Genomic DNA, 21,768 nt, shown 5'->3' with positions numbered 1-21,768 from the left:
GCCGCCCTTCCTCGGCTTCCGACGAGGCGGTGGTGGCGAGGCCGTGGTTGTGTTCGGTCGTGTATTATATATGTATGTACATGTCAAATACATGTCTGTGTTGCCTGGATTGTACAGTTCTGTGTGCCTACTATTCTTGTCCGATTTTGTTTCACGTTTCTGGCCATTTTCCGGCCGATTTGTGATGTGTAATCGGGTTGCTGTTTTGCTTCTTCTTGATGGAGTGTACTGATTTTAATTATTATTTATTTTATGCAGGAAATTTAATTGAATAATTTCATGAAATGAAATTAATTTCGTGCTGTAGTTATTCGAGTTAATTGGTGAAATTTGCGATGGAAACCCGATGTATATGGGTACCCGCGAATTTTACCGCCATCGGCGATGAGCCTCGGCGAGCCGACAGTGGACCGTGATGATCAATATCTGAATCCTAAAAATTCAAAATATTAATTTAGTTCATAAATTATTTTCGAGATGTAAATAATCGGATAATAATTAATTGATTTGAATTGACGTTTGGGAATTTGTGACTTGTGATTGGGTTGTTGGATTGCGTGGTTGGGTTATGAATTTGAGTTGATTAGATTGATTGTTGATTGAGACGTCGAATTGTATCGACGGGTAGTCCGATAAACAAAGGAGACGCTGTCCAATCTTCGGAAAATCGAACTACGGAAATACGAGAGCGTATCCGAGGATTATCGGGACATCGAGCGAGTATAAGTAAATACATATATGTATGTTTTATACAGAACCTGATTGTATGTTGTATTGTATATTTTGTCCAAAACACAATAACCCTAATTTCGTAAAATGACGAGTATACGTATTTTCTATAAACGAACACTGGATCGATTTCGAGAATGTGAACCATAATTATTGTCTGTGTTATTCTAATATGAATAATTACGAGTCGGGTTTGAATATCGTTGGGTAAGAATTAATATCGAGGATATTTAAAGCATACCTAGACGTCTAACGTAGGATATTTCGACCCTGTTGGTTATAGTCGGGAACCTGAAAATGGACGATGGACTAAAGATAACCTAGTGGTCAGTCGACGAGCTCAGTAGAGTTTTAACAGAAAGACCTGAGTGTCAAAGTCGAATCCAATGGGATCTAGTGGTTGGACGTTAGAGCCTGAGCAGCAGAGTTGATATGTAATAGTTGCAAAGCCTTGTAAGACAAGTATTTCTGAACTTTTCTTCAAAATATATTATCAATATTTTCGAACTGTTTCATAACATGTTGCTATTATTAAACATAACTCCTATTTTATAATGCAAGTGCTTTAAACTATTTACCCTTGAACCCTGATTCTTTCTTGATCTTGAGCCGTAAGCCTTATTCTTTGCAAACCATCCTTTGTTGATACACTATTCCGGAAATCCCAAGGACTAAATCGTATGGATACCTCAGATACCAAACCGCACAGATATGATACTACTCCCTAAATGTTTAATTACCAAACACCAAACCCTGGAAGAAAATTGTTTGAAAACACAGAAACTTTTATATCCCGACCAATCCTTATAACATCAAAGAACTATACCTTGAAAAATCATTACTGAACTAATACCTGATGCTTTTACAAACTGAAAACCGTTTCTTTTACATATCCAGATATACCCTTGTGATACTCATGAATCGTATTACGTTTTTATACCAATGCTTTATTACTGTTGATTATGATCTGGCTTATTGAATTATATTGTTTATTATACTGAATTGTTTTAGAATTGGATAGTTTTCTTTATGTGGACCAGATTCGTGGTCAGACCAGATTCGTGGTCGAATTAGGCCAATGTGTGCCTTGGATCCAGTTCGTAAGAGCAGAGCTGTGTGCTTCGCTCGGGGTTAGTGCGTGGCTGATCAGCAGCCTAACCTTGGTTTTTAAAACTTAAAATGAATATCCAATTCTAATGACTAGTTAAAAGGAAACTTGATTCCTCTGAATCATCTCATTTGACTATTGTTTAACCTCAGTTATCGTTATGATGACTTGCTGAACTAGTTAGCTCACTCTTGCGAAACTTTTTATATATTTTACAGTTAAAAAGGATATGGTTGATAGAGAAGTTCCTCAGTCCAAAGTGCGGGCTAAGGTTCCAGTTTGAGTTGGATCGAGCTAGCAGGAGCTTCATGCACTGGAAAGAGAGTACGATTGTAAGAAAGACTTTATTATCAATTATAAGTTAAGTCAGTCGGGATTTGGTACGCTGTAATAAATTAAGGTTGTGGCTTGTTTTCATACTTTAACCTGTTGCGATCCGTGGTTTTATGAAGCAGGGTCATTATAAATAATATTCCTTATACAGGTTAATATATTGTGTTTGTGTTGTGGACCCCAAACTTCTGACTCGGGTTTGGAGGGCGCCACATATACTGATAAAAAAGATTTAGAGAATCAATTTTGTTTTAAATTTTGCAAACAATTAGCCACCATAATCTTAATTTATACTAATTTATAGCTATAAATTGATGCTAACTTCAGATTAAATCATTACCATGTTTAGAATAATCTCTATATTATACATGATGCTTGTATATTCCTTTGCTAATTTTTGACAGTGTTTTGTTATATGTCATCCTTGCATATAAATGTCAGAAATTGATATGAATGTAACCTACTTATTTTCTTATTATTTTTTAAATATTTTTATGACATATGACCATAATCAATTATATTAAATATAGTTAACATGATTATATATATTGTTATTGATTGATATTAGTTTTACACATAAATGATTATTGTAATCTTTTTTGTTATTTAGTAATTATAAATTAATCCCCAAGCAAAAAACTTTAACATAATTGTGAAATGTGAAATTAGAGAAAAGTAATTTTATGGACGAAATTTATGCCATACATAATACTAAAAATCAATTATTAAACTCTATTTCTTATTTTCATTGTGTCGATTTAAATAAAGTTTAGGTTATCTTAAACTTCATACAACTATATATATATATATATCACATTATATAAAATATAAATAATATTTTATATTATAATTGTCCAAAATTGTTAATTATTAATTTTTATGTAATAGTATTATAAATTATCTTGATTGTCGGAAATTTGAATATAACAATAATATAATTATTGATTTTTTTAACAATTGCAATAATTTAAGTGTGTAAGTGATATAGTACTGAGAGTTAATTATTTTTATATTGAGATAAATTGAATATTATTGCAATTAATTGAAATATAATGTGATGAATATTAAATGCAAATCAAATGCGAATACGAAAACTTAAAATAATCATTCATCTCCCAACATTATTTCAAGTTAAAACAAAAAAAAGAAAGTTAAGTAGTGGGAGTTTATTATAAGCTCAGCCACAAACTATGGCTTGTAATGTAACATAACAGGAAAGAATGTATTATAATATGTTAATCATCTATGTCTGGTAGATTATAGAATACTTCTTCGAAAACAATATTTTCAGTGATATTTGTGCTCTGACCTGAGTCGCTGTCAATTAGTATGTAGAGACCTTTCGGGGAAGTAACCCTTGCAATAGCAACATACAGTTGTCCATGGCAAAATACGAGTTTAGGCAAATATAAACCAACGGTATCAAGTGACTGACCTTGACTTTTGTTCACCATCATAGCAAAGCAAAGTTGCAGCGAGAACTGTCCTTTTAAATTCGAAAGGCCATTCGTATCAGTGGGACCATATCGATTCGCGGAATCAGATGCTTTTGACCTAGATGAGTTCCGATTAAAATTTGACACTATATGCTATTTTTTTTACAACCTGTAACCACCATCCGAGTTCAATTGCATAATCCAAGAATCCGGTTCAAATTTCTCATAAGGATCACAGCTGCTCCGACTTTTATCTTAAACTCGTGCTTAGGGAGACACGACATATTAAGTGAGTTTAAATATTCAACAGGAAATGAGTCATCGAAATCATTTTCCTCAACACCTACATCCTCGAAAGAATCCTGACTAAGGTATGTGTGTGGTGCCAGGAATCTTGTCAAGAATTACTGAATTTATATCATCTACAACAGAATTTGTTAGCGTTAGAATAGCTCTCAACTTTAAGTATAAATGAGAAGACATGCTTTCAACAAAATTGGGATATATGATATCACATATAGTCTGAATTGGTTTTTCTCTACATCGCACAACATATTCTTCAGGAACAGGAAAGAGAACGGAAGAACGGTTATCTCCTCCAATAGAATTTTACAATTTTCCATCACCAACCTTTAGTTTCCAGTCACTAAATTCCTTTATTACCTTATTATGTTCAGGCGTATTACTAGAATGAAGACGCATGTTCTGTTTCAATATAAAAACTTGACAATGGTCCCATAATTTAGACTGAATTAGTGTTGCTCCTACAACTTCTGCTCTCGTGGCCTTTGGGATAACTGGAAGGATCTGATGAAAATCACCTCCAAATACTACCGTGATACCGCCAAATGGTTTTTTTTCTCTTGCAGGATTAACATAGGACATTATATCATGCAAACTTCGATCCACGCATTCAAAAGCATGACGATGCTGCATAGAGGATTCGTCCCAAATAATCAGGCTTGTATGATGCAATAACTCTGCAATATCTGTCCCATGCTTGATTCCTGCAGTTGAGTTTTGATCAATTTTTAGAGGAATATGAAATCGAGAGTGCGTCATTCTTCCACCTGGTAGCAGAGTGGATGCAATGCCAGATGATGCCACCGGCAAAATAATTTTTTTTCAGAACGCAATCGACAACAAATAGTCTACCACAGAAAGGTTTTTCCACATCCTCCACTACCATGAACAAAAAAAAGACGTCCCTTATCTTGCTCAATGCTATCAATAACAGATTAATAAACCTTCATCTGCTCAGCATTTAGTTTATTATAATTAGCATCATGTAATTCTTTCATCTCATCCTTGTTATACGAAGTCTCCTCGATTATGAGACGATTTAAGTCCGTACATCTAAATACATCAGGAGGGAAATGCATTGTTGGAAAATCCTTTAAACTTTTTCCGATATCATTCAAGAGTTTCTCAATTTCTGTGATTTAAATATTAATTAAGGTGCAATTTAATTAACTATTATTCATAGCTATAAATTAATAAATTTATATAGTTGTAAGCATATTAAGAACCATCTGGACAACTAATTGATTCAACAAATAGATGATAAGTCCAATTTTATTTTCCACTTTAAATAAAAGCATACCTACAAGAGCATAATTTTTTACATCTGCTTCGGAGAGACGTAGGTTGTTGTTTCCTGTGGCTTTCTTTCTATGATGTTCAACATCATCTGAAAAACAACTCCAGTGCTCATTCCACAAACTGAGTGGGTCTGATACAGAATAATATGCCAGTATGTTTACAAACATTTCGCGTAATTGATTAAGAAATGATGAGTGAGCATTTTTGATTATTGCCTCATGCCATTGGCTATCATCCAGTAGGAGTCCAAGAGCTGCACATGATTCTTTAAAACTGTCATATACATGACCATTCACATTTTGTAAATCTTCAAATGACAAACAACCTTTTTTACTCATTAGCAGCATGCGCAAATACAACAAGTCTCCCGCCGTTGTGTGAACCTCTGAAAGACGTCCAACAACTTCACCTCTTTGTCTTTCTTTTCACTTGCATTCCCTGGGAAACCAAGTGAAGTGACTTGGGAACTCTGAATAAGTGAAGTTACGTGCACTGGGTATATTCTTGTTTGCTAAAAACCAAGCCTCCAGTTTAGTTCGTTTTGAGTTGGCACGATCACAGACTTTTTGCAGAGATTCTCCAGTTTTAAAACTCACATGCTTCTCACCTGGCAGGTGGACTGGTAAACGGTCGACAGTTGGCCAACGTGAATGGATGTCGAAACCAAAAATTCTCCACGATGTTTCTGAAGCACATACATAGTGTCCATCGAGATAGTGCTTCACCTCATCCATAGATTTCCCTAGATTATTTGTCTTTTTCAAGGACAAACTTCCTCTTTCTTTCTGAATCATCATTGTTGCATTATCATGCCCCTTCAAGCAATACTTAAATAAGTGCTTTAGTGACCTTGAGTTGTTGCATATCTCCACATTTATATGGCATTGAAATTTAATCAACAAATCTCTGTTGAAGGGTACAACATATTGATTATCCAGAAATAAACCTTTGACCTTAACCCTTGAAGAGGTCTTCCGTCTACGATAAATGGGAATTCCACAATCGTAAAAGCATGTATTCGAATTATATCTGTCAGAAGATATTGAAAAACGTAAAAAACTATTATCATGTAGTAACTGTTAAATATTATGATATGTAGTTGATAAAGTGAACATATGTTAAGAATAATAAGGATGAAGTAACCTTTTAGGAAAATGACGCATGCATTTACCCTTGACCATACACGGAGAATATGTAAAATCCTGTCCACATGGACCATGTATCATGTGTTTCTTAATAGCTGCATATCCTATGGGATCAGTATGTTGGTCAGGAATTTCGGCAGACACAATGGCATCTATCTGATCTGAATTCTTAAGTCCGTCATCTGGATGCAGCTATATTAGCATATGACAATGTGGCAAACCTCTCTTCTGAAACTCAATGACGTGCATGACTATTGCAAAAAAAAGAATAGCATTATATATTTTACAGTAATGATATAATTTAATTTTATAGTGAAGCAACTTTGTGAACTATTTTAAGAACAACTATAAAAATTGTAAGAAAAAATAAAAGCATGATATATTTAACTCACTTCCTATGCACTTGCCAAAATAATTCTTTTTCTTTATTAGATCAATCAGTTGTAGCTTTAGCTTAAATACCCGTGTTACAATGTCAGGGGCATCGTAAACGTCAATGTCGGGAAGATGCTTCATCATTTCTTTAATTTCAGGCCATTTGGAATTGCATGTCATTGTTAGAAAAAGTGTTGGGTGTCTAATAACACGACACAATGCTAAGGAATCCTTAAAGTACTGAGACATATAACGTTTAGATCCAGTAAATGAAGCTGGTAAAATTATGCATTTGCCAATGTGATCTGGATCGTTGTCTCCTCTCCGAACTGCATCACGAACTGAAGTGTAAAGGTCAGACCTAATTGTAGTTTGGTTTCTACTAATCTAATCTAGCCTGTATTGTTCAACAGTTGTAAACGCATCAACAACATATTGTTGCCACAGTCTTCCTCCTAGATGAGGAGTCAGACCTAAAAAATAACGTTTACATAATATATTAATTAAGATAAAAATACAGTTTCTAATGAATGGCTAAACTCGAATTATGTAGAATGAACACATTCTTAATATAAGACTTGGAGTTTACCTTCTGTAGGATGTATCATTAGTTTATAACAATAATATTCTTTCATCGAAACATATTCCCTATTTTTTCTTTCTTCTTCTTCTTCAGTTTCATCTTCCACCACGGGTTTTTTCTTATTGTTGATCTTCTTTAGTGAGATTTTGGTATGAAAACCATCATCTCCATGGGGGAAGAGTGTAATATCCGGGATATAACGTGTAATTATTTTTACTATTAAATAATTAATATGTGTGTTCAGTATCTATTCTGTGAGTTAATTGTTAAGTGATATATGTACTTGAATATTCAAAAATAATATTAATTGAGTATTTTATTTTTATATGTCCCAAATAAAATATAGATAATTGTTATATCTTCCTAATTATTTTTGTGTTGATTTATAGATTTATAAGAATCATATGAAATTTTTAAAATCTTTTTCCGGGTAATTAAAATCTATTTTATAAAAACGGGAACCAACCGACGTCAACCGTTGTTACGTTTTTGGAACCCAAAACTCTACCGAGAACTCCTTCCTAACCTAATTGTAATATTCCGAGCATTTTCCATGTTTCGACTTTTTCGATCCGGCGTACGGTTTGTCCTGCGCGGGTCCCGGCACAACATTTTCGATACAATATTCGTTTCGGTAAATTAATCAAACCCGTATTTTCGATAAACGGGAGCTTTTTATTAAACTATCCCAATTATCACTTCGTAGTACGTGTAACTGGGTGCTGAGACCAAGACCGCAGTACAAATTGTACATATTGGGATAACTATCCCGAAAACCGATACCGTTTGGATCAGTTTTTATAAATAAACGTACCATTTTATATCCGGAATGATCCAACGGGATACTAATTTTCCGTAATTATAAATAGCCTTTTACCGTATTTTATTTCGTATCAAAATCATTTGTAGACAGATAAATATATAATTTTACAGAGAAAAATCATATATTCATAAACCTTTCTGAGAATCAAACCAACTTTTGAAGGTGTTAGTGATCTTTGTTTGAAAAGCTCGAGTACTGGATTTGAAGGTCTTGAGAAGCTCTATCAGAATCTGTAATCCATACACCTGCAGAATCAAAGGTTGAATTTCTAAAAATTTAATTATTTTCGAATTTATTTTATTAAAAATATGAATTTTTGTTCGGATGATTGTTTGTATGATTTGATGATTGTATGTTGTAGAGCTTGTTTTCCTGATGATTTTCATATGTCATACGTCTGATTTGGAGTTCAATAACATGTTCAAATTTGAGTTTGATTTTCGAATTTTAAAATTAGGGTTTATAACCCGTATGAATGTTCTTAATTGAAATTTGAGGGTTTCTTATTTTGTGATAGATTGATGTTGTGATATAGTGGATTGTGTTCTCTGTGAAATTAGCAATCCAGTCGTATAAGTTTCATGAACCAACGAAGTCTGTAGAGAAGGGAGTTGTGTTTTGAAGTTTTCCGATGTTCGCCGGAAACTGGGAAATTTCACGGCCAAATTCCGGCCAAATCAGGGATTGTTAGGTTGTTTTGATTGCATGGTTGTGTTCCTGGTGTTGTGTAGAAGTGATCTGGAGCTTGTGGCAAGGTGAGGAGGCCGGAATCGTGTTCTCCGGTCACCCCTGTGTTTTCCGGCGACTGGACTGTAAAAATTGCAGTTTGGTCCCTGAAGTTTTGGGGACGATGCAGTTTGGTCCCTGTAGTTTTCAGACTTTGCAAAAATAGGATTCCTGTTTTAAAAATGTTTAAAAATCATATTTCCCATTTATTTTTATTATAAAAATTCGTTTTTAATTTCTGAAAATTCTAAAAATTATTATTTTAATTCCGAAAATTATTTTTAATTCACAAATAAATCTGAATTAATTATTTAATTAATTTCAGTTAATTTTTAATTGATTAATTAGTCAATTAATTCAAAAATTAATTGATTAATTGATTTAATTAATTATTAATTGATTTTTAATTAATTATTTAATTAGATTTAATTATTAAAAATGATTTAAAAATTCTGAAAAATAGTTTAGAGCTTTAAAATATTATTCTAAATTATTTTCAAGGCTCGATAATTATTCTAAAATTGTTTCGGAGCCAGAATTGGTCAGCCGAACCCTGTTTATTAACTTGAAATTTGATCCAACGACCCGTTTTAATTCCGAAAAATGTTTTAAAAATTATTTTAAATACCCGAAAGCACATTTATGACCTAAGACTTCTTTATAAATGATATGTCCTTGATTACGTGATGTATTATGTGTTATATGTGACATGTGGTTTGACTATCGGTCTATATAGGCGGTGTATACTTCGTTATTGCGTAGATTTCAATCCGTTAATCGGATTTGGGTAAAACGAAGGGTAGATAAAAGAGTGCGTTGAATAGAATCTTGTGAGTTGATGATTGATAGATGCTTATGATATGTGAGTAGAAGAGGCAAGGCATAGAAAAGGGAAACAGATAGTTGAGGAGTAAGCCGATTGTGATTGGAAGCGAGTACAGAGTAGTAAGCTAATTCCAGGCAAGTGTTCTGAACTTTCTCGAGATATTGAAATTCTTGATAGTCTTGTTGACATTGCAAGTGCTTTGAAGCACAGAAACCTAAACCCTGATTTCAGTTATTGTTCTTGAGCTATGAACCATATTCTTTCTAAGCCATTGATTATTATAAACCCAAACTTGAACCTCAAGTATACGATACTATTCCATAAATACATGCAAACAAAATCCCAAACACTGAACTGAATTACTTATACATTCAACCATTGTATCCTATGCTTTGAGAGCTCAAATCTTTGAAACCCTGAAATATTGATTCTTTTGTTATCCAATTCTTTCAGTTCCCAGCATTCAAGCTTGTAAACTACTTTTTTGATCCTTACAAAGATTGAAACCCTTTCATTGTTAAACAGTCATTGTTGTTAATGATTCTGGTTATTGTTTATTATTGCATATTCTGTTATTATGTTAGAATTGGATTGTTTTTTTTTATAAAATTGTGGACCAGATTCGTGGTCAGACCATATAATGGTCAAGTTAGGCGAATGTGTGCCTTGGATCCAATAGTTAGAGCAATGCTGTGTGCCTTGCTCGGGGTTAGTGCGTGACTGATCAGCAGCCTAACCTTGGTTTTTAAATTAAAAGTATATTATCCAATTCTAAATCATAATCCATTGTTCACTTGATATCATAAATATATTCACCTGATGATCATTATTCTCAGTTTTGTTATTGTGACTTGCTGAGCTAGTTAGCTCATTTGTGCGATGTTGTTTATATTCTTTCCAGTTAAAAAGGAACCAGTTGGTAAAGAGGATCCCCAGTCCAGCGCGAGAGCTAGGGGTTCAGGTTGAGAAAGCTGAACTAGTAGACTTCTTTTGGGATAATTTATGTTTGTAAAAGTTTGTAATAATGTTTGATACTCAGTGTGAGTTGAAATAGTTGGGATTTGAACGGTTTGTAATATATTAGTGTGTTGGCTTGTGTGCATACTTTAACCTGTCGCGGTCCGTGGTGGTGGATAAGTAGGGTCACTGCATATAATTATTATTATCTTTATTATTGTTATAAGCAGGTTATAATTAAGGTATGTGTGTGGACCCCAAACTTCTGACCCGGGTTTGGAGGGCGCCACAGGTTGGTATCAGAGCTACAGGTTATAAGTCACTGACACAAGCCTAGGTTAACGGGAATGGGTAGAGGGTTAAGATTAGAAGTAAGGCATAGGATGAGAGAACGTTGAGAGGTTGAGTGCTTCGGTATATCAGGTATTAGTATAAGTTTGCGTTATGGAACGAGATTCTTATATTACGATATGATTTCAGATAGCAGAGATGGCCGACTCTTTTATTCCTGTATCAGCTGATCATTCAGAGCCTTCAGTTGGAGTGCCGTTTTCGGATCCACGTCCTGTTGTTCCATCAACATTGGCTATTCTACCTCCACCGGTGTTGCAGCCCGTACCACTGCAGGCTATTCCACCTCCAGGTGTGAGGCCACCTATCAGAGGACCCCCACCTGCGGATTCAGGCTTTACTAGTCATTCAGTCACGGGAGTACCTTTCCAGTTCTCTTCCTATCCTGTCCCATATCATCAGTTTGAGGCTTGCCTTATGGAGCAGCGATTTCTACAGGGTCAGATCCAGGAGTTATTGCATATCATGCGTACCAGAGAGATGGGGAGTGGTGAGAGGCGACTTAGAGAGAGGCTCCAGGCATTTCGTAAAACAGCTGCTGTGAGGATTGCTGAGGCTACACATGCGGACATCACCCCTGATTTCCTAGTCGAGTGGGCTAAGTGGGTTCTAGAGGAGCTTGAGGAGATAGGAGGTCCAGATTTGCCATGAGTCAGAGATTCAGAGATGGAGATGCTGAGAAGTGTTGTTATGGTTATGTAGTATGTACAGTAGTGTGTAGTGTGTATCAGTAGACTTTTGAGTTGTATTTATAGACTAGCTATGCTGACTAGTGAATAGGTTGTTGTACCCTTTTTGCTTTTACTTTGGAAGCGTCTTTACGCTTGTACTACCCTAAAACTTTTGATCTATATATATCAATACCTTTTTCCTTTCCAGCACTGTCATTTATTTTATTGCACCAGTCATACCCTGTGATACCATGTACCCCGTTTTCCATAACTGTTTATATTCTGTAAAGAAGCATGCAATTTACTTAGTTACAACTGTTTTCAAAAGAGATATTCCTGTTTTACAAAACTTTTCTTTTATGCAAATATTTGATTCAAAAGCTAAATAAATTGATTGATTCTTTACAGAAAATGCCTCCTAAAAGAAATACCCGCACCAACACCCGAAATGAAGAAACCAACAACAACAATCAAGATAATACAAACCCGAATGTGAACCCAGGACCTATGGACCCAGCAATAGCCCAGATTCTTCAAATCTTGGCTCAACAAACAGTTCACCTAGCACAACAACAACAAAGACAGACCAATCCCCAGGTAACCTTCAAAACTTTTCAGGCAATAAACCCACCAGAATTCAAGGGTTCCTTAGAGCCAATTGAAGCAAATGTTTGGTTAAAGGAAATAGAGAAGGCATTTGCCTTAGTGAAAGTGAAGGAGGAACAGAAGGTTGAGTTTGCAAGTTACTATCTGAAGAATGAAGCCACCTATTGGTGGGAGATGGTGAAGACATTGGAAGGTACGGATGTTATTACTTGGGAAAGGTTCAAGGAATTGTTTCTAGAAAAGTATTTTCCTCAGTTTGTTCAGGATCAAATGGAGTTGAAGTTTTTAGAGCTAAAGCAAGGGAATATGTCGGTAACAGATTATGAGGGGAAGTTTGAGGAATTGTCAAGGTATGTACCGTCGTATATTGATACTGATAGAAAGAAAGCTAAGAGATTCCAGCAAGGCTTGAAACCATGGATCAGGGGAAAGGTAGCTATTTTTGAATTAGAGACTTATGCAGGAGTAGTACAGAAGGCTATGATCGCAGAGACAGAGAGTGAGATGTTCCAGAAAGATAAGGAAAGCAAGAAAAGGAAAGTTGAGGGAAGTGAGGGTCAGTCACAAATAGGGAAGTTTCCAAATTTTAAGAAGGGCAAGTTTCAGCCAGGGAGAAATTTTAATTTCAGAAGATAAAATGCAGGAGACGGAGGACAAGGCAATCGTCCAGCTAATGTAAATCAGCCGAATCAGTTGAGATTAATTTTTCCAGATTGTCAAGTTTGTGGAAAGAAGCATGGAGGAGTTTGTAACAAGTTGAATGTGGTATGTTTTAAATGCAACCAGAAAGGGCACTATTCAAGGGAGTGCCGAAATCAGCCAGCAAATAAGGATCAGCCTATCCGGAATCCAGCAGTGAAGGTTCCAGTCATTGGATTTACATGCTTTAAATGTGGAAAGCCAGGACATATGGCCAGGGATTGCAAGACACCAGCCCCAGTCAGTAATGCATTGAGGATTATGGGATCTACCCCAACAGTGAATGAGACTCCAAGGGCTAGAGTTTTTGACATGTCGGTGAAAGATGCGATCCAGGATACGGATGTCGTGGCAGGTACGCTTAATGTGAATTCTTTATGTGCCAAAGTGTTAATAGATTCGGGAGCAACTCGATCATTTGTTTCACAAGACTTTGTTAGTAAATTAAATTGTCCAGTGGAATGCTTAAATGAAATAATGACTGTGGAATTAGCAAATCAAGAACGTGTAACTGTGAACCAAGTTTGTGGAAATTGTGAGGTTGAGATTTCTGGTAGTAAGTTTTGTGTAGATTTGATACCATTTAAGTTAGGAGAATTTGATGTAATATTAGGGATGGATTGGTTATCTAAGCATGATGCTCAGATAGATTGTCGGAATAAGAAGGTAATGGTGAAAACGCCAGACGAAAGAATAGTAACGCTCAAAGGTCAGAAACAAATAAAGAAGTTCTTAACAATGATTCAAGCCAAGAAATTATTACGGCAAGGATGTGAGCATTTCGTAGCATATGTAATCGACAGGAGTCAGGAGCCAGCAAAACTTGAAGATATTCCAGTAGTGAATGAATTTCCAGACGTATTTCCCGACGAATTACCAGGACTTCCTCCAGATAGAGAAATTGAATTTGCGATCGACTTAGAACCTGGAACAGAACCGGTGTCCAAAGCCCCATACAGAATGGCGCCTGTTGAGATGAAGGAGCTAGCAAGGCAATTGCAAGAATTGTTAGAGAAAGGAGTAATTAGACCTAGCGTATCCCCGTGGGGAGCCCCGGTATTATTTGTCAAGAAAAAAGATGGAAGCATGAGACTGTGTATTGACTATAGGGAGCTCAATAAGCTGACAATCAAGAACAAGTATCCGTTACCCAGAATCGATGATTTGTTTGACCAATTGAAGGGAGCCAAGTATTTCTCCAAAATTGATTTAAGATCGGGATATCATCAACTAAAGATCAAGCCACAAGATATACCAAAGACAGCTTTCAGAACAAGGTATGGACATTATGAATTTCTAGTGATGTCTTTTGGATTGACCAACGCCCCAGCAGCGTTTATGGATCTGATGAATAGAATTTTCAAAGAGTATTTGGATAAGTTTGTTATTATGTTTATAGACGATATTTTAATCTATTCCAAGACGAAAGAAGATCATGCGGAACATGTGAGAACGGCTTTGGAGATTTTAAGGAAGAAGAAGTTATATGCTAAACTGTCGAAGTGTGAGTTTTGGTTACAGGAAGTTCAGTTCTTAGGACACATAGTCAGTAATGAAGGGATCAAAGTGGACCCGGCAAAGATCGAAGCAATTACGAATTGGGAGAGACCGAGAACACCCACTGAGGTAAGAAGTTTCCTAGGATTAGCAGGATATTATCGTCGATTTGTTCAGAATTTCTCAAGGATTGCCACATCATTAACAAAGCTTACACGAAAGAATGAAAAGTTTATATGGAACGACAAGTGCGAAGGAAGTTTTCAAGAATTGAAGCAGAGATTAATCACGGCACCTGTTTTATCACTTCCGGACGATCAAGGGAATTTCGTAATTTATAGCGATGCTTCTCATAAGGGACTAGGATGTGTTCTTATGCAGCATGACAAGGTGATTGCTTATGCGTCAAGACAATTAAAACCACACGAACAGAAATACCCTACTCATGACTTGGAGCTAGCAGCTATAGTTTTTGCTTTGAAAATTTGGAGACATTATTTATATGGAGAAAAGTGTGAGATTTTCACGGATCACAAAAGTTTGAAATATATATTTACCCAGAAGGAACTTAATATGAGGCAAAGGAGATGGTTAGAGTTGATCAAGGATTATGATTGCTCGATTAATTATCATCCCGGTAAGGCGAACGTTGTAGCAGATGCGTTAAGTTGGAAGGAAAGGTTAAATGTGTTATCTGTATCTGAAGAAATATATAAAGAATTTCAGAAATTAGAATTGGAGGTTAAAATTTGCAAGCCTGAAGAAGCAAAAGTATACAGTATGATTTTCCACCCGGAGCTACTGGAGAAAATAAAGAAATGCCAGAAAGAGGTAATGGATCAAGATATAAATAGTTTGGTAGGTGAGGAATTATGCACGCAACAAGATGATCAAGGTATTCTTAGGTTTTCTTCAAGAGTTTGGATTCCACCAGTGACGGAGTTAAAGAATGAAATTTTACAAGAGGCACATAGTTCAAGATATTCCATCCATCCAGGGAGTACCAAAATGTACAGAGATCTGAAGAAGAATTATTGGTGGCCAAATATGAAGAGGGAAATTGCGGAATGGGTTAGCAAATGTTATACCTGTCAGAGAGTTAAAGCGGAGCATCAGAGACCAAGCGGATTGCTACAGCCATTGGAGATTCCAGAATGGAAGTGGGAACATATTACCATGGATTTCATAGTTGGATTACCAAAGACAAGGGCTAATCATGATGCCATTTGGGTTATAGTGGATAGACTTACCAAGTCAGCTCATTTTCTGCCTATAAATGAAAGATTTTCGCTCGACAAGCTAGTTCATATGTACCTAAAAGAAATTGTAGTTCGTCATGGAGTTCCAGTGTCTATCGTATCTGATCGAGATCCAAGGTTTAATTCAAGATTTTGGAAGAGTTTTCAAGAATGTTTGAGAACAAAATTGAAGATGAGTACGGCCTATCACCCGCAGACGGACGGCCAAAGTGAAAGAACAATCCAGACAATCGAGGACATGCTACGTGTTTGTGCTATTGATTTCAAAGGAAGTTGGGACGAGCATTTACCCCTGGTAGAATTTGCTTATAACAACAGTTATCACGCCAGCATTGGGATGCCACCTTATGAAGCCCTTTATGGACGCAAATGTAGATCTCCATTATATTGGGACGAAGTAGGAGAACGTAAAATACTCGGACCTGAATTGGTGCAGCAGACAAAGGAAGTTGTTGAACTTATCCAGAAAAGATTAATAGCCGCACAAAATCGTCAGAGGAAATATGCAGACCAGTCAAAGAAAGACATGGAATTTGAAGAAGGGAGCTTGGTATTATTGAAAGTATCACCGTGGAAAGGACTAACGAGGTTTGGGAAGAAAGGGAAGCTAAGCCCAAGATATGTCGGACCTTTTGAGATCCTAAAGAGCGTTGGCAAAGTCGCTTACGAATTGGCATTACCTCCTCACATGGAGCACATTCACAATGTTTTTCATGTATCGATGCTCAAGAAATATAATCCAGACTCCAGGCATGTAATAGAATATGAGCCAATAGAGCTTCAGGCAGACTTATTATATGTAGAGAATCCAATAGAGATTTTAGAGGAAAGAGAGAAAATATTGAGAAATAAAGTGATAAAGTTAGTAAGAGTATTGTGGAGAAACCCAAAGGTTGAAGAGTCAACCTGGGAGTTAGAAAGTGATATGAGAGAAAAGTACCCTCATTTGTTTTCTTAGGAGATTCTGAGGACAGAATCCTTTTAAGGGGGGAAGGATGTAATATCCGGGATATAACGTGTAATTATTTTTACTATTAAATAATTAATATGTGTGTTCAGTATCTATTCTGTGAGTTAATTGTTAAGTGATATATGTACTTGAATATTCAAAAATAATATTAATTGAGTATTTTATTTTTATATGTCCCAAATAAAATATAGATAATTGTTATATCTTCCTAATTATTTTTGTGTTGATTTATAGATTTATAAGAATCATATGAAATTTTTAAAATCTTTTTCCGGGTAATTAAAATCTATTTTATAAAAACGGGAACCAACCGACGTCAACCGTTGTTACGTTTTTGGAACCCAAAACTCTACCGAGAACTCCTTCCTAACCTAATTGTAATATTCCGAGCATTTTCCATGTTTCGACTTTTTCGATCCGGCGTACGGTTTGTCCTGCGCGGGTCCCGGCACAACATTTTCGATACAATATTCGTTTCGGTAAATTAATCAAACCCGTATTTTCGATAAACGGGAGCTTTTTATTAAACTATCCCAATTATCACTTCGTAGTACGTGTAACTGGGTGCTGAGACCAAGACCGCAGTACAAATTGTACTGATTGGGATAACTATCCCGAAAACCGATACCGTTTGGATCAGTTTTTATAAATAAACGTACCATTTTATATCCGGAATGATCCAACGGGATACTAATTTTCCGTAATTATAAATAGCCTTTTACCGTATTTTATTTCGTATCAAAATCATTTGCAGACAGATAAATATATAATTTTACAGAGAAAAATCATATATTCATTAACCTTTCTGAGAATCAAACCAACTTTTGAAGGTGTTAGTGATCTTTGTTTGAAAAGCTCGAGTACTGGATTTGAAGGTCTTGAGAAGCTCTATCAGAATCTGTAATCCATACACCTGCAGAATCAAAGGTTGAATTTCTAAAAATTTAATTATTTTCGAATTTATTTTATTAAAAATATGAATTTTTGTTCGGATGATTGTTTGTATGATTTGATGATTGTATGTTGTAGAGCTTGTTTTCCTGATGATTTTCATATGTCATACGTCTGATTTGGAGTTCAATAACATGTTCAAATTTGAGTTTGATTTTCGAATTTTAAAATTAGGGTTTATAACCCGTATGAATGTTCTTAATTGAAATTTGGGGGTTTCTTATTCTGTGATAGATTGATGTTGTGATATAGTGGATTGTGTTCTCTGTGAAATTAGCAATCCAGTCGTATAAGTTTCATGAACCAACGAAGTCTGTAGAGAAGGGAGTTGTGTTTTGAAGTTTTCCGATGTTCGCCGGAAACTGGGAAATTTCACGGCCAAATTCCGGCCAAATCAGGGATTGTTAGGTTGTTTTGATTGCATGGTTTTGTTCCTGGTGTTGTGTAGAAGTGATCTGGAGCTTGTGGCAAGGTGAGGAGGCCGGAATCGTGTTCTCCGGTCACCCCTGTGTTTTCCGGCGACTGGACTGTAAAAATTGCAGTTTGGTCCCTGAAGTTTTGGGGACGATGCAGTTTGGTCCCTGTAGTTTTCAGACTTTGCAAAAATAGGGATTCCTGTTTTAAAAATGTTTAAAAATCATATTTCCCATTTATTTTTATTATAAAAATTCGTTTTTAATTTCTGAAAATTCTAAAAATTATTATTTTAATTCCGAAAATTATTTTTAATTCACAAATAAATCTGAATTAATTATTTAATTAATTTCAGTTAATTTTTAATTGATTAATTAGTCAATTAATTCGAAAATTAATTGATTAATTGATTTAATTAATTATTAATTGATTTTTAATTAATTATTTAATTAGATTTAATTATTAAAAATGATTTAAAAATTCTGAAAAATAGTTTAGAGCTTTAAAATATTATTCTAAATTATTTTCAAGGCTCGATAATTATTCTAAAATTGTTTCGGAGACAGAATTGGTCAGCCGAACCCTGTTTATTAACTTGAAATTTGATCCAACGACCCGTTTTAATTCCGAAAAATGTTTTAAAAATTATTTTAAATACCCGAAAGCACATTTATGACCTAAGACTTCTTTATAAATGATATGTCCTTGATTACGTGATGTATTATGTGTTATATGTGACATGTGGTTTGACTATCGGTCTATATAGGCGGTGTATACTTCGTTATTGCGTAGATTTCAATCCGTTAATCGGATTTGGGTAAAACGAAGGGTAGATAAAAGAGTGCGTTGAATAGAATCTTGTGAGTTGATGATTGATAGATGCTTATGATATGTGAGCAGAAGAGGCAAGGCGTAGAAAAGGGAAACAGATAGTTGAGGAGTAAGCCGATTGTGATTGGAAGCGAGTACAGAGTAGTAAGCTAATTCCAGGCAAATGTTCTGAACTTTCTCGAGATATTGAAATTCTTGATAGTCTTGTTGACATTGCAAGTGCTTTGAAGCACAGAAACCTAAACCCTGATTTCAGTTATTGTTCTTGAGCTATGAACCATATTCTTTCTAAGCCATTGATTATTATAAACCCAAACTTGAACCTCAAGTATACGATACTATTCCATAAATACATGCAAACAAAATCCCAAACACTGAACTGAATTACTTATACATTCAACCATTGTATCCTATGCTTTGAGAGCTCAAATCTTTGAAACCCTGAAATATTGATTCTTTTGTTATCCAATTCTTTCAGTTCCCAGCATTCAAGCTTGTAAACTACTTTTTTGATCCTTACAAAGATTGAAACCCTTTCATTGTTAAACAGTCATTGTTGTTAATGATTCTGGTTATTGTTTATTATTGCATATTCTGTTATTATGTTAGAATTGGATTGTTTTTTTTATAAAATTGTGGACCAGATTCGTGGTCAGACCATATAATGGTCAAGTTAGGCGAATGTGTGCCTTGGATCCAATAGTTAGAGCAATGCTGTGTGCCTTGCTCGGGGTTAGTGCGTGACTGATCAGCAGCCTAACCTTGGTTTTTAAATTAAAAGTATATTATCCAATTCTAAATCATAATCCATTGTTCACTTGATATCATAAATATATTCACCTGATGATCATTATTCTCAGTTTTGTTATTGTGACTTGCTGAGCTAGTTAGCTCATTTGTGCGATGTTGTTTATATTCTTTCCAGTTAAAAAGGAACCAGTTGGTAAAGAGGATCCCCAGTCCAGCGCGAGAGCTAGGGGTTCAGGTTGAGAAAGCTGAACTAGTAGACTTCTTTTGGGATAATTTATGTTTGTAAAAGTTTGTAATAATGTTTGATACTCAGTGTGAGTTGAAATAGTTGGGATTTGAACGGTTTGTAATATATTAGTGTGTTGGCTTGTGTGCATACTTTAACCTGTCGCGGTCCGTGGTGGTGGATAAGTAGGGTCACTGCATATAATTATTATTATCTTTATTATTGTTATAAGCAGGTTATAATTAAGGTATGTGTGTGGACCCCAAACTTCTGACCCGGGTTTGGAGGGCGCCACAAAGAGGACAGGGTACTGTAGTTGCATAAAGAAGAGATCGGTCTCCCAGACTCGCTTCAAACCATATTGTCTTGAATGAACTATTGTATCCCTAAAACCTGGTGTGTCTGGATTTTTTTGTACTATCAATCCACCTACCTCATTAGATGGACCAATAATGTTGGGATGCCCATTAGCTACCTCTGAAGATATTAAAACCAACCTATATTCATCCAGCGTATCATTTTTAAAATGTTCACGTGCAGTGATAAACTGCTCCACTACTTTGTTATGTTCATGAAACATCTGCATCAAAGCTTCAACAATATTTTGGTCGACCTGATCTCGAATCGAACCTATTGCATTAAGCCTATTAGAAAGCTCATTATCGGTGTCATAAATGTACAGTTGACAAAACTTTGGATTTTACCCTCTTCTGGCAACAGACTTCCGATAAAATGTAAATTCTGTCCTCCAACTTTATAACAATATTGTGCTCTACCTTTGTTTATCTTATGGTCAATTCTTCCTCCGCTGGAACACATTGCAAACATAGCATTATACACCCTAATATTAGGTCGGAAATGATTTGAAGTGAGAAGAGATGCAAGAGATTCTGGAGGTTGCTTCTCTTTAGGAAGTTCAACTTGTCCATTTTTACAACATAGAGAGAATGTTGCTGGTGCATTTTTATTAGACTTATTGTGGCGCTCATGATCCCACATAACTGCACCACAAAGAGAACATTGTGCATCAGGACCTCCTAGATTTAAATAGCCTTCCCAAGTATCAGCATTTATTTCTTATGGCAAATCCATACAACCTTAACAATAAAATATACAGTACAAATCACTATGCCAACACACAATTTCCAACATAATAATAGTATTAAATTTCACATAATTGACAGAGCATTTAAAATTATTAACGTACTTTCTTTAAAATATTCTTCTTAATACTGGAGCTGTTCAGCAGCTTCATTAAATGTGTAAAACAAATTTCGTCCTTCAAAAGTTGAACCATTATGGTAATGATCTATGCTCTTCTACATGGAATCTGATGAAAGCATGTTATCAAACATTTATACATCATTGTATATGTGATATAATTTTGCTCTTTAAAATATTTTTGGCAGACATATAACATTTTAATAACCTGATTCCTTGATTATTGATTGTACGAATGAGGAGATTACACTGGATTTACGACCTCTGGTACCTATTAGCACACAATAACAATGTGATAACAGTGTGCACACAAAGTGGTATAATTATCAAAAGCGTGTTAAACCAAGAATCTATAAAAAAAATCAGTGAATCATACCGTGCGTATGAAGACTTTCTGGTCCATCAAGTCTGCCACTTTTATTTTCACGGGCACCATCATATGATATTATGGAATATTCATTTCCGATAGGTTGTTTTCCTTGTTACCATTCATTAACATTTTGAAAATAGTTAGTAATACACTCCCAGTTAAAATATTAATGGCATGATGGTGTTTTATGGCACATTGTATCAAAATATCAACTTAATTTTTTGCCACTGTGATTTAATGATAAATGCATACACTCTATTTTTGAACAATTTCCCAAAGTGTGAATCATACCTTGCTTGTGAATTCTTT

At 35.3% G+C, this 21,768-nt stretch overlaps 2 protein-coding genes across 2 annotated transcripts; both read right to left on the bottom strand.

Annotated features, from left to right (window-relative positions):
- Positions 1-3,405: 3,405 nt before the first annotated feature.
- On the bottom strand, positions 3,406-4,668 carry LOC141664958 (uncharacterized). Its single transcript, XM_074470916.1, has 2 exons — positions 4,220-4,668; positions 3,406-3,724 (listed from the first exon to the last, which is right to left on the bottom strand). Exons 1-2 carry the CDS (start codon positions 4,666-4,668, stop codon positions 3,406-3,408), a joined length of 768 nt encoding a protein of 255 aa, XP_074327017.1.
- Positions 4,669-4,844: 176 nt separating this feature from the next.
- LOC141664957 (uncharacterized) lies at positions 4,845-20,867 on the bottom strand. Its single transcript, XM_074470915.1, has 7 exons — positions 20,573-20,867; positions 20,262-20,498; positions 6,816-7,057; positions 6,352-6,545; positions 5,696-6,237; positions 5,210-5,515; positions 4,845-5,041 (listed from the first exon to the last, which is right to left on the bottom strand). The coding sequence occupies exons 1-7, from the start codon at positions 20,865-20,867 to the stop codon at positions 4,845-4,847; spliced, it is 2,013 nt and encodes a 670-aa protein (XP_074327016.1).
- Between the last annotated feature and the right edge of the window lie 901 nt (positions 20,868-21,768).

Source organism: Apium graveolens, chromosome 6 (genome assembly GCF_009905375.1).
Source record: "Apium graveolens cultivar Ventura chromosome 6, ASM990537v1, whole genome shotgun sequence".
Classification (NCBI taxonomy): Eukaryota; Viridiplantae; Streptophyta; class Magnoliopsida; order Apiales; family Apiaceae; genus Apium; species Apium graveolens.
The sequence above is the reverse complement of the archived record's forward strand: the minus strand, read 5'-3'. Positions and strand labels throughout refer to the sequence as shown.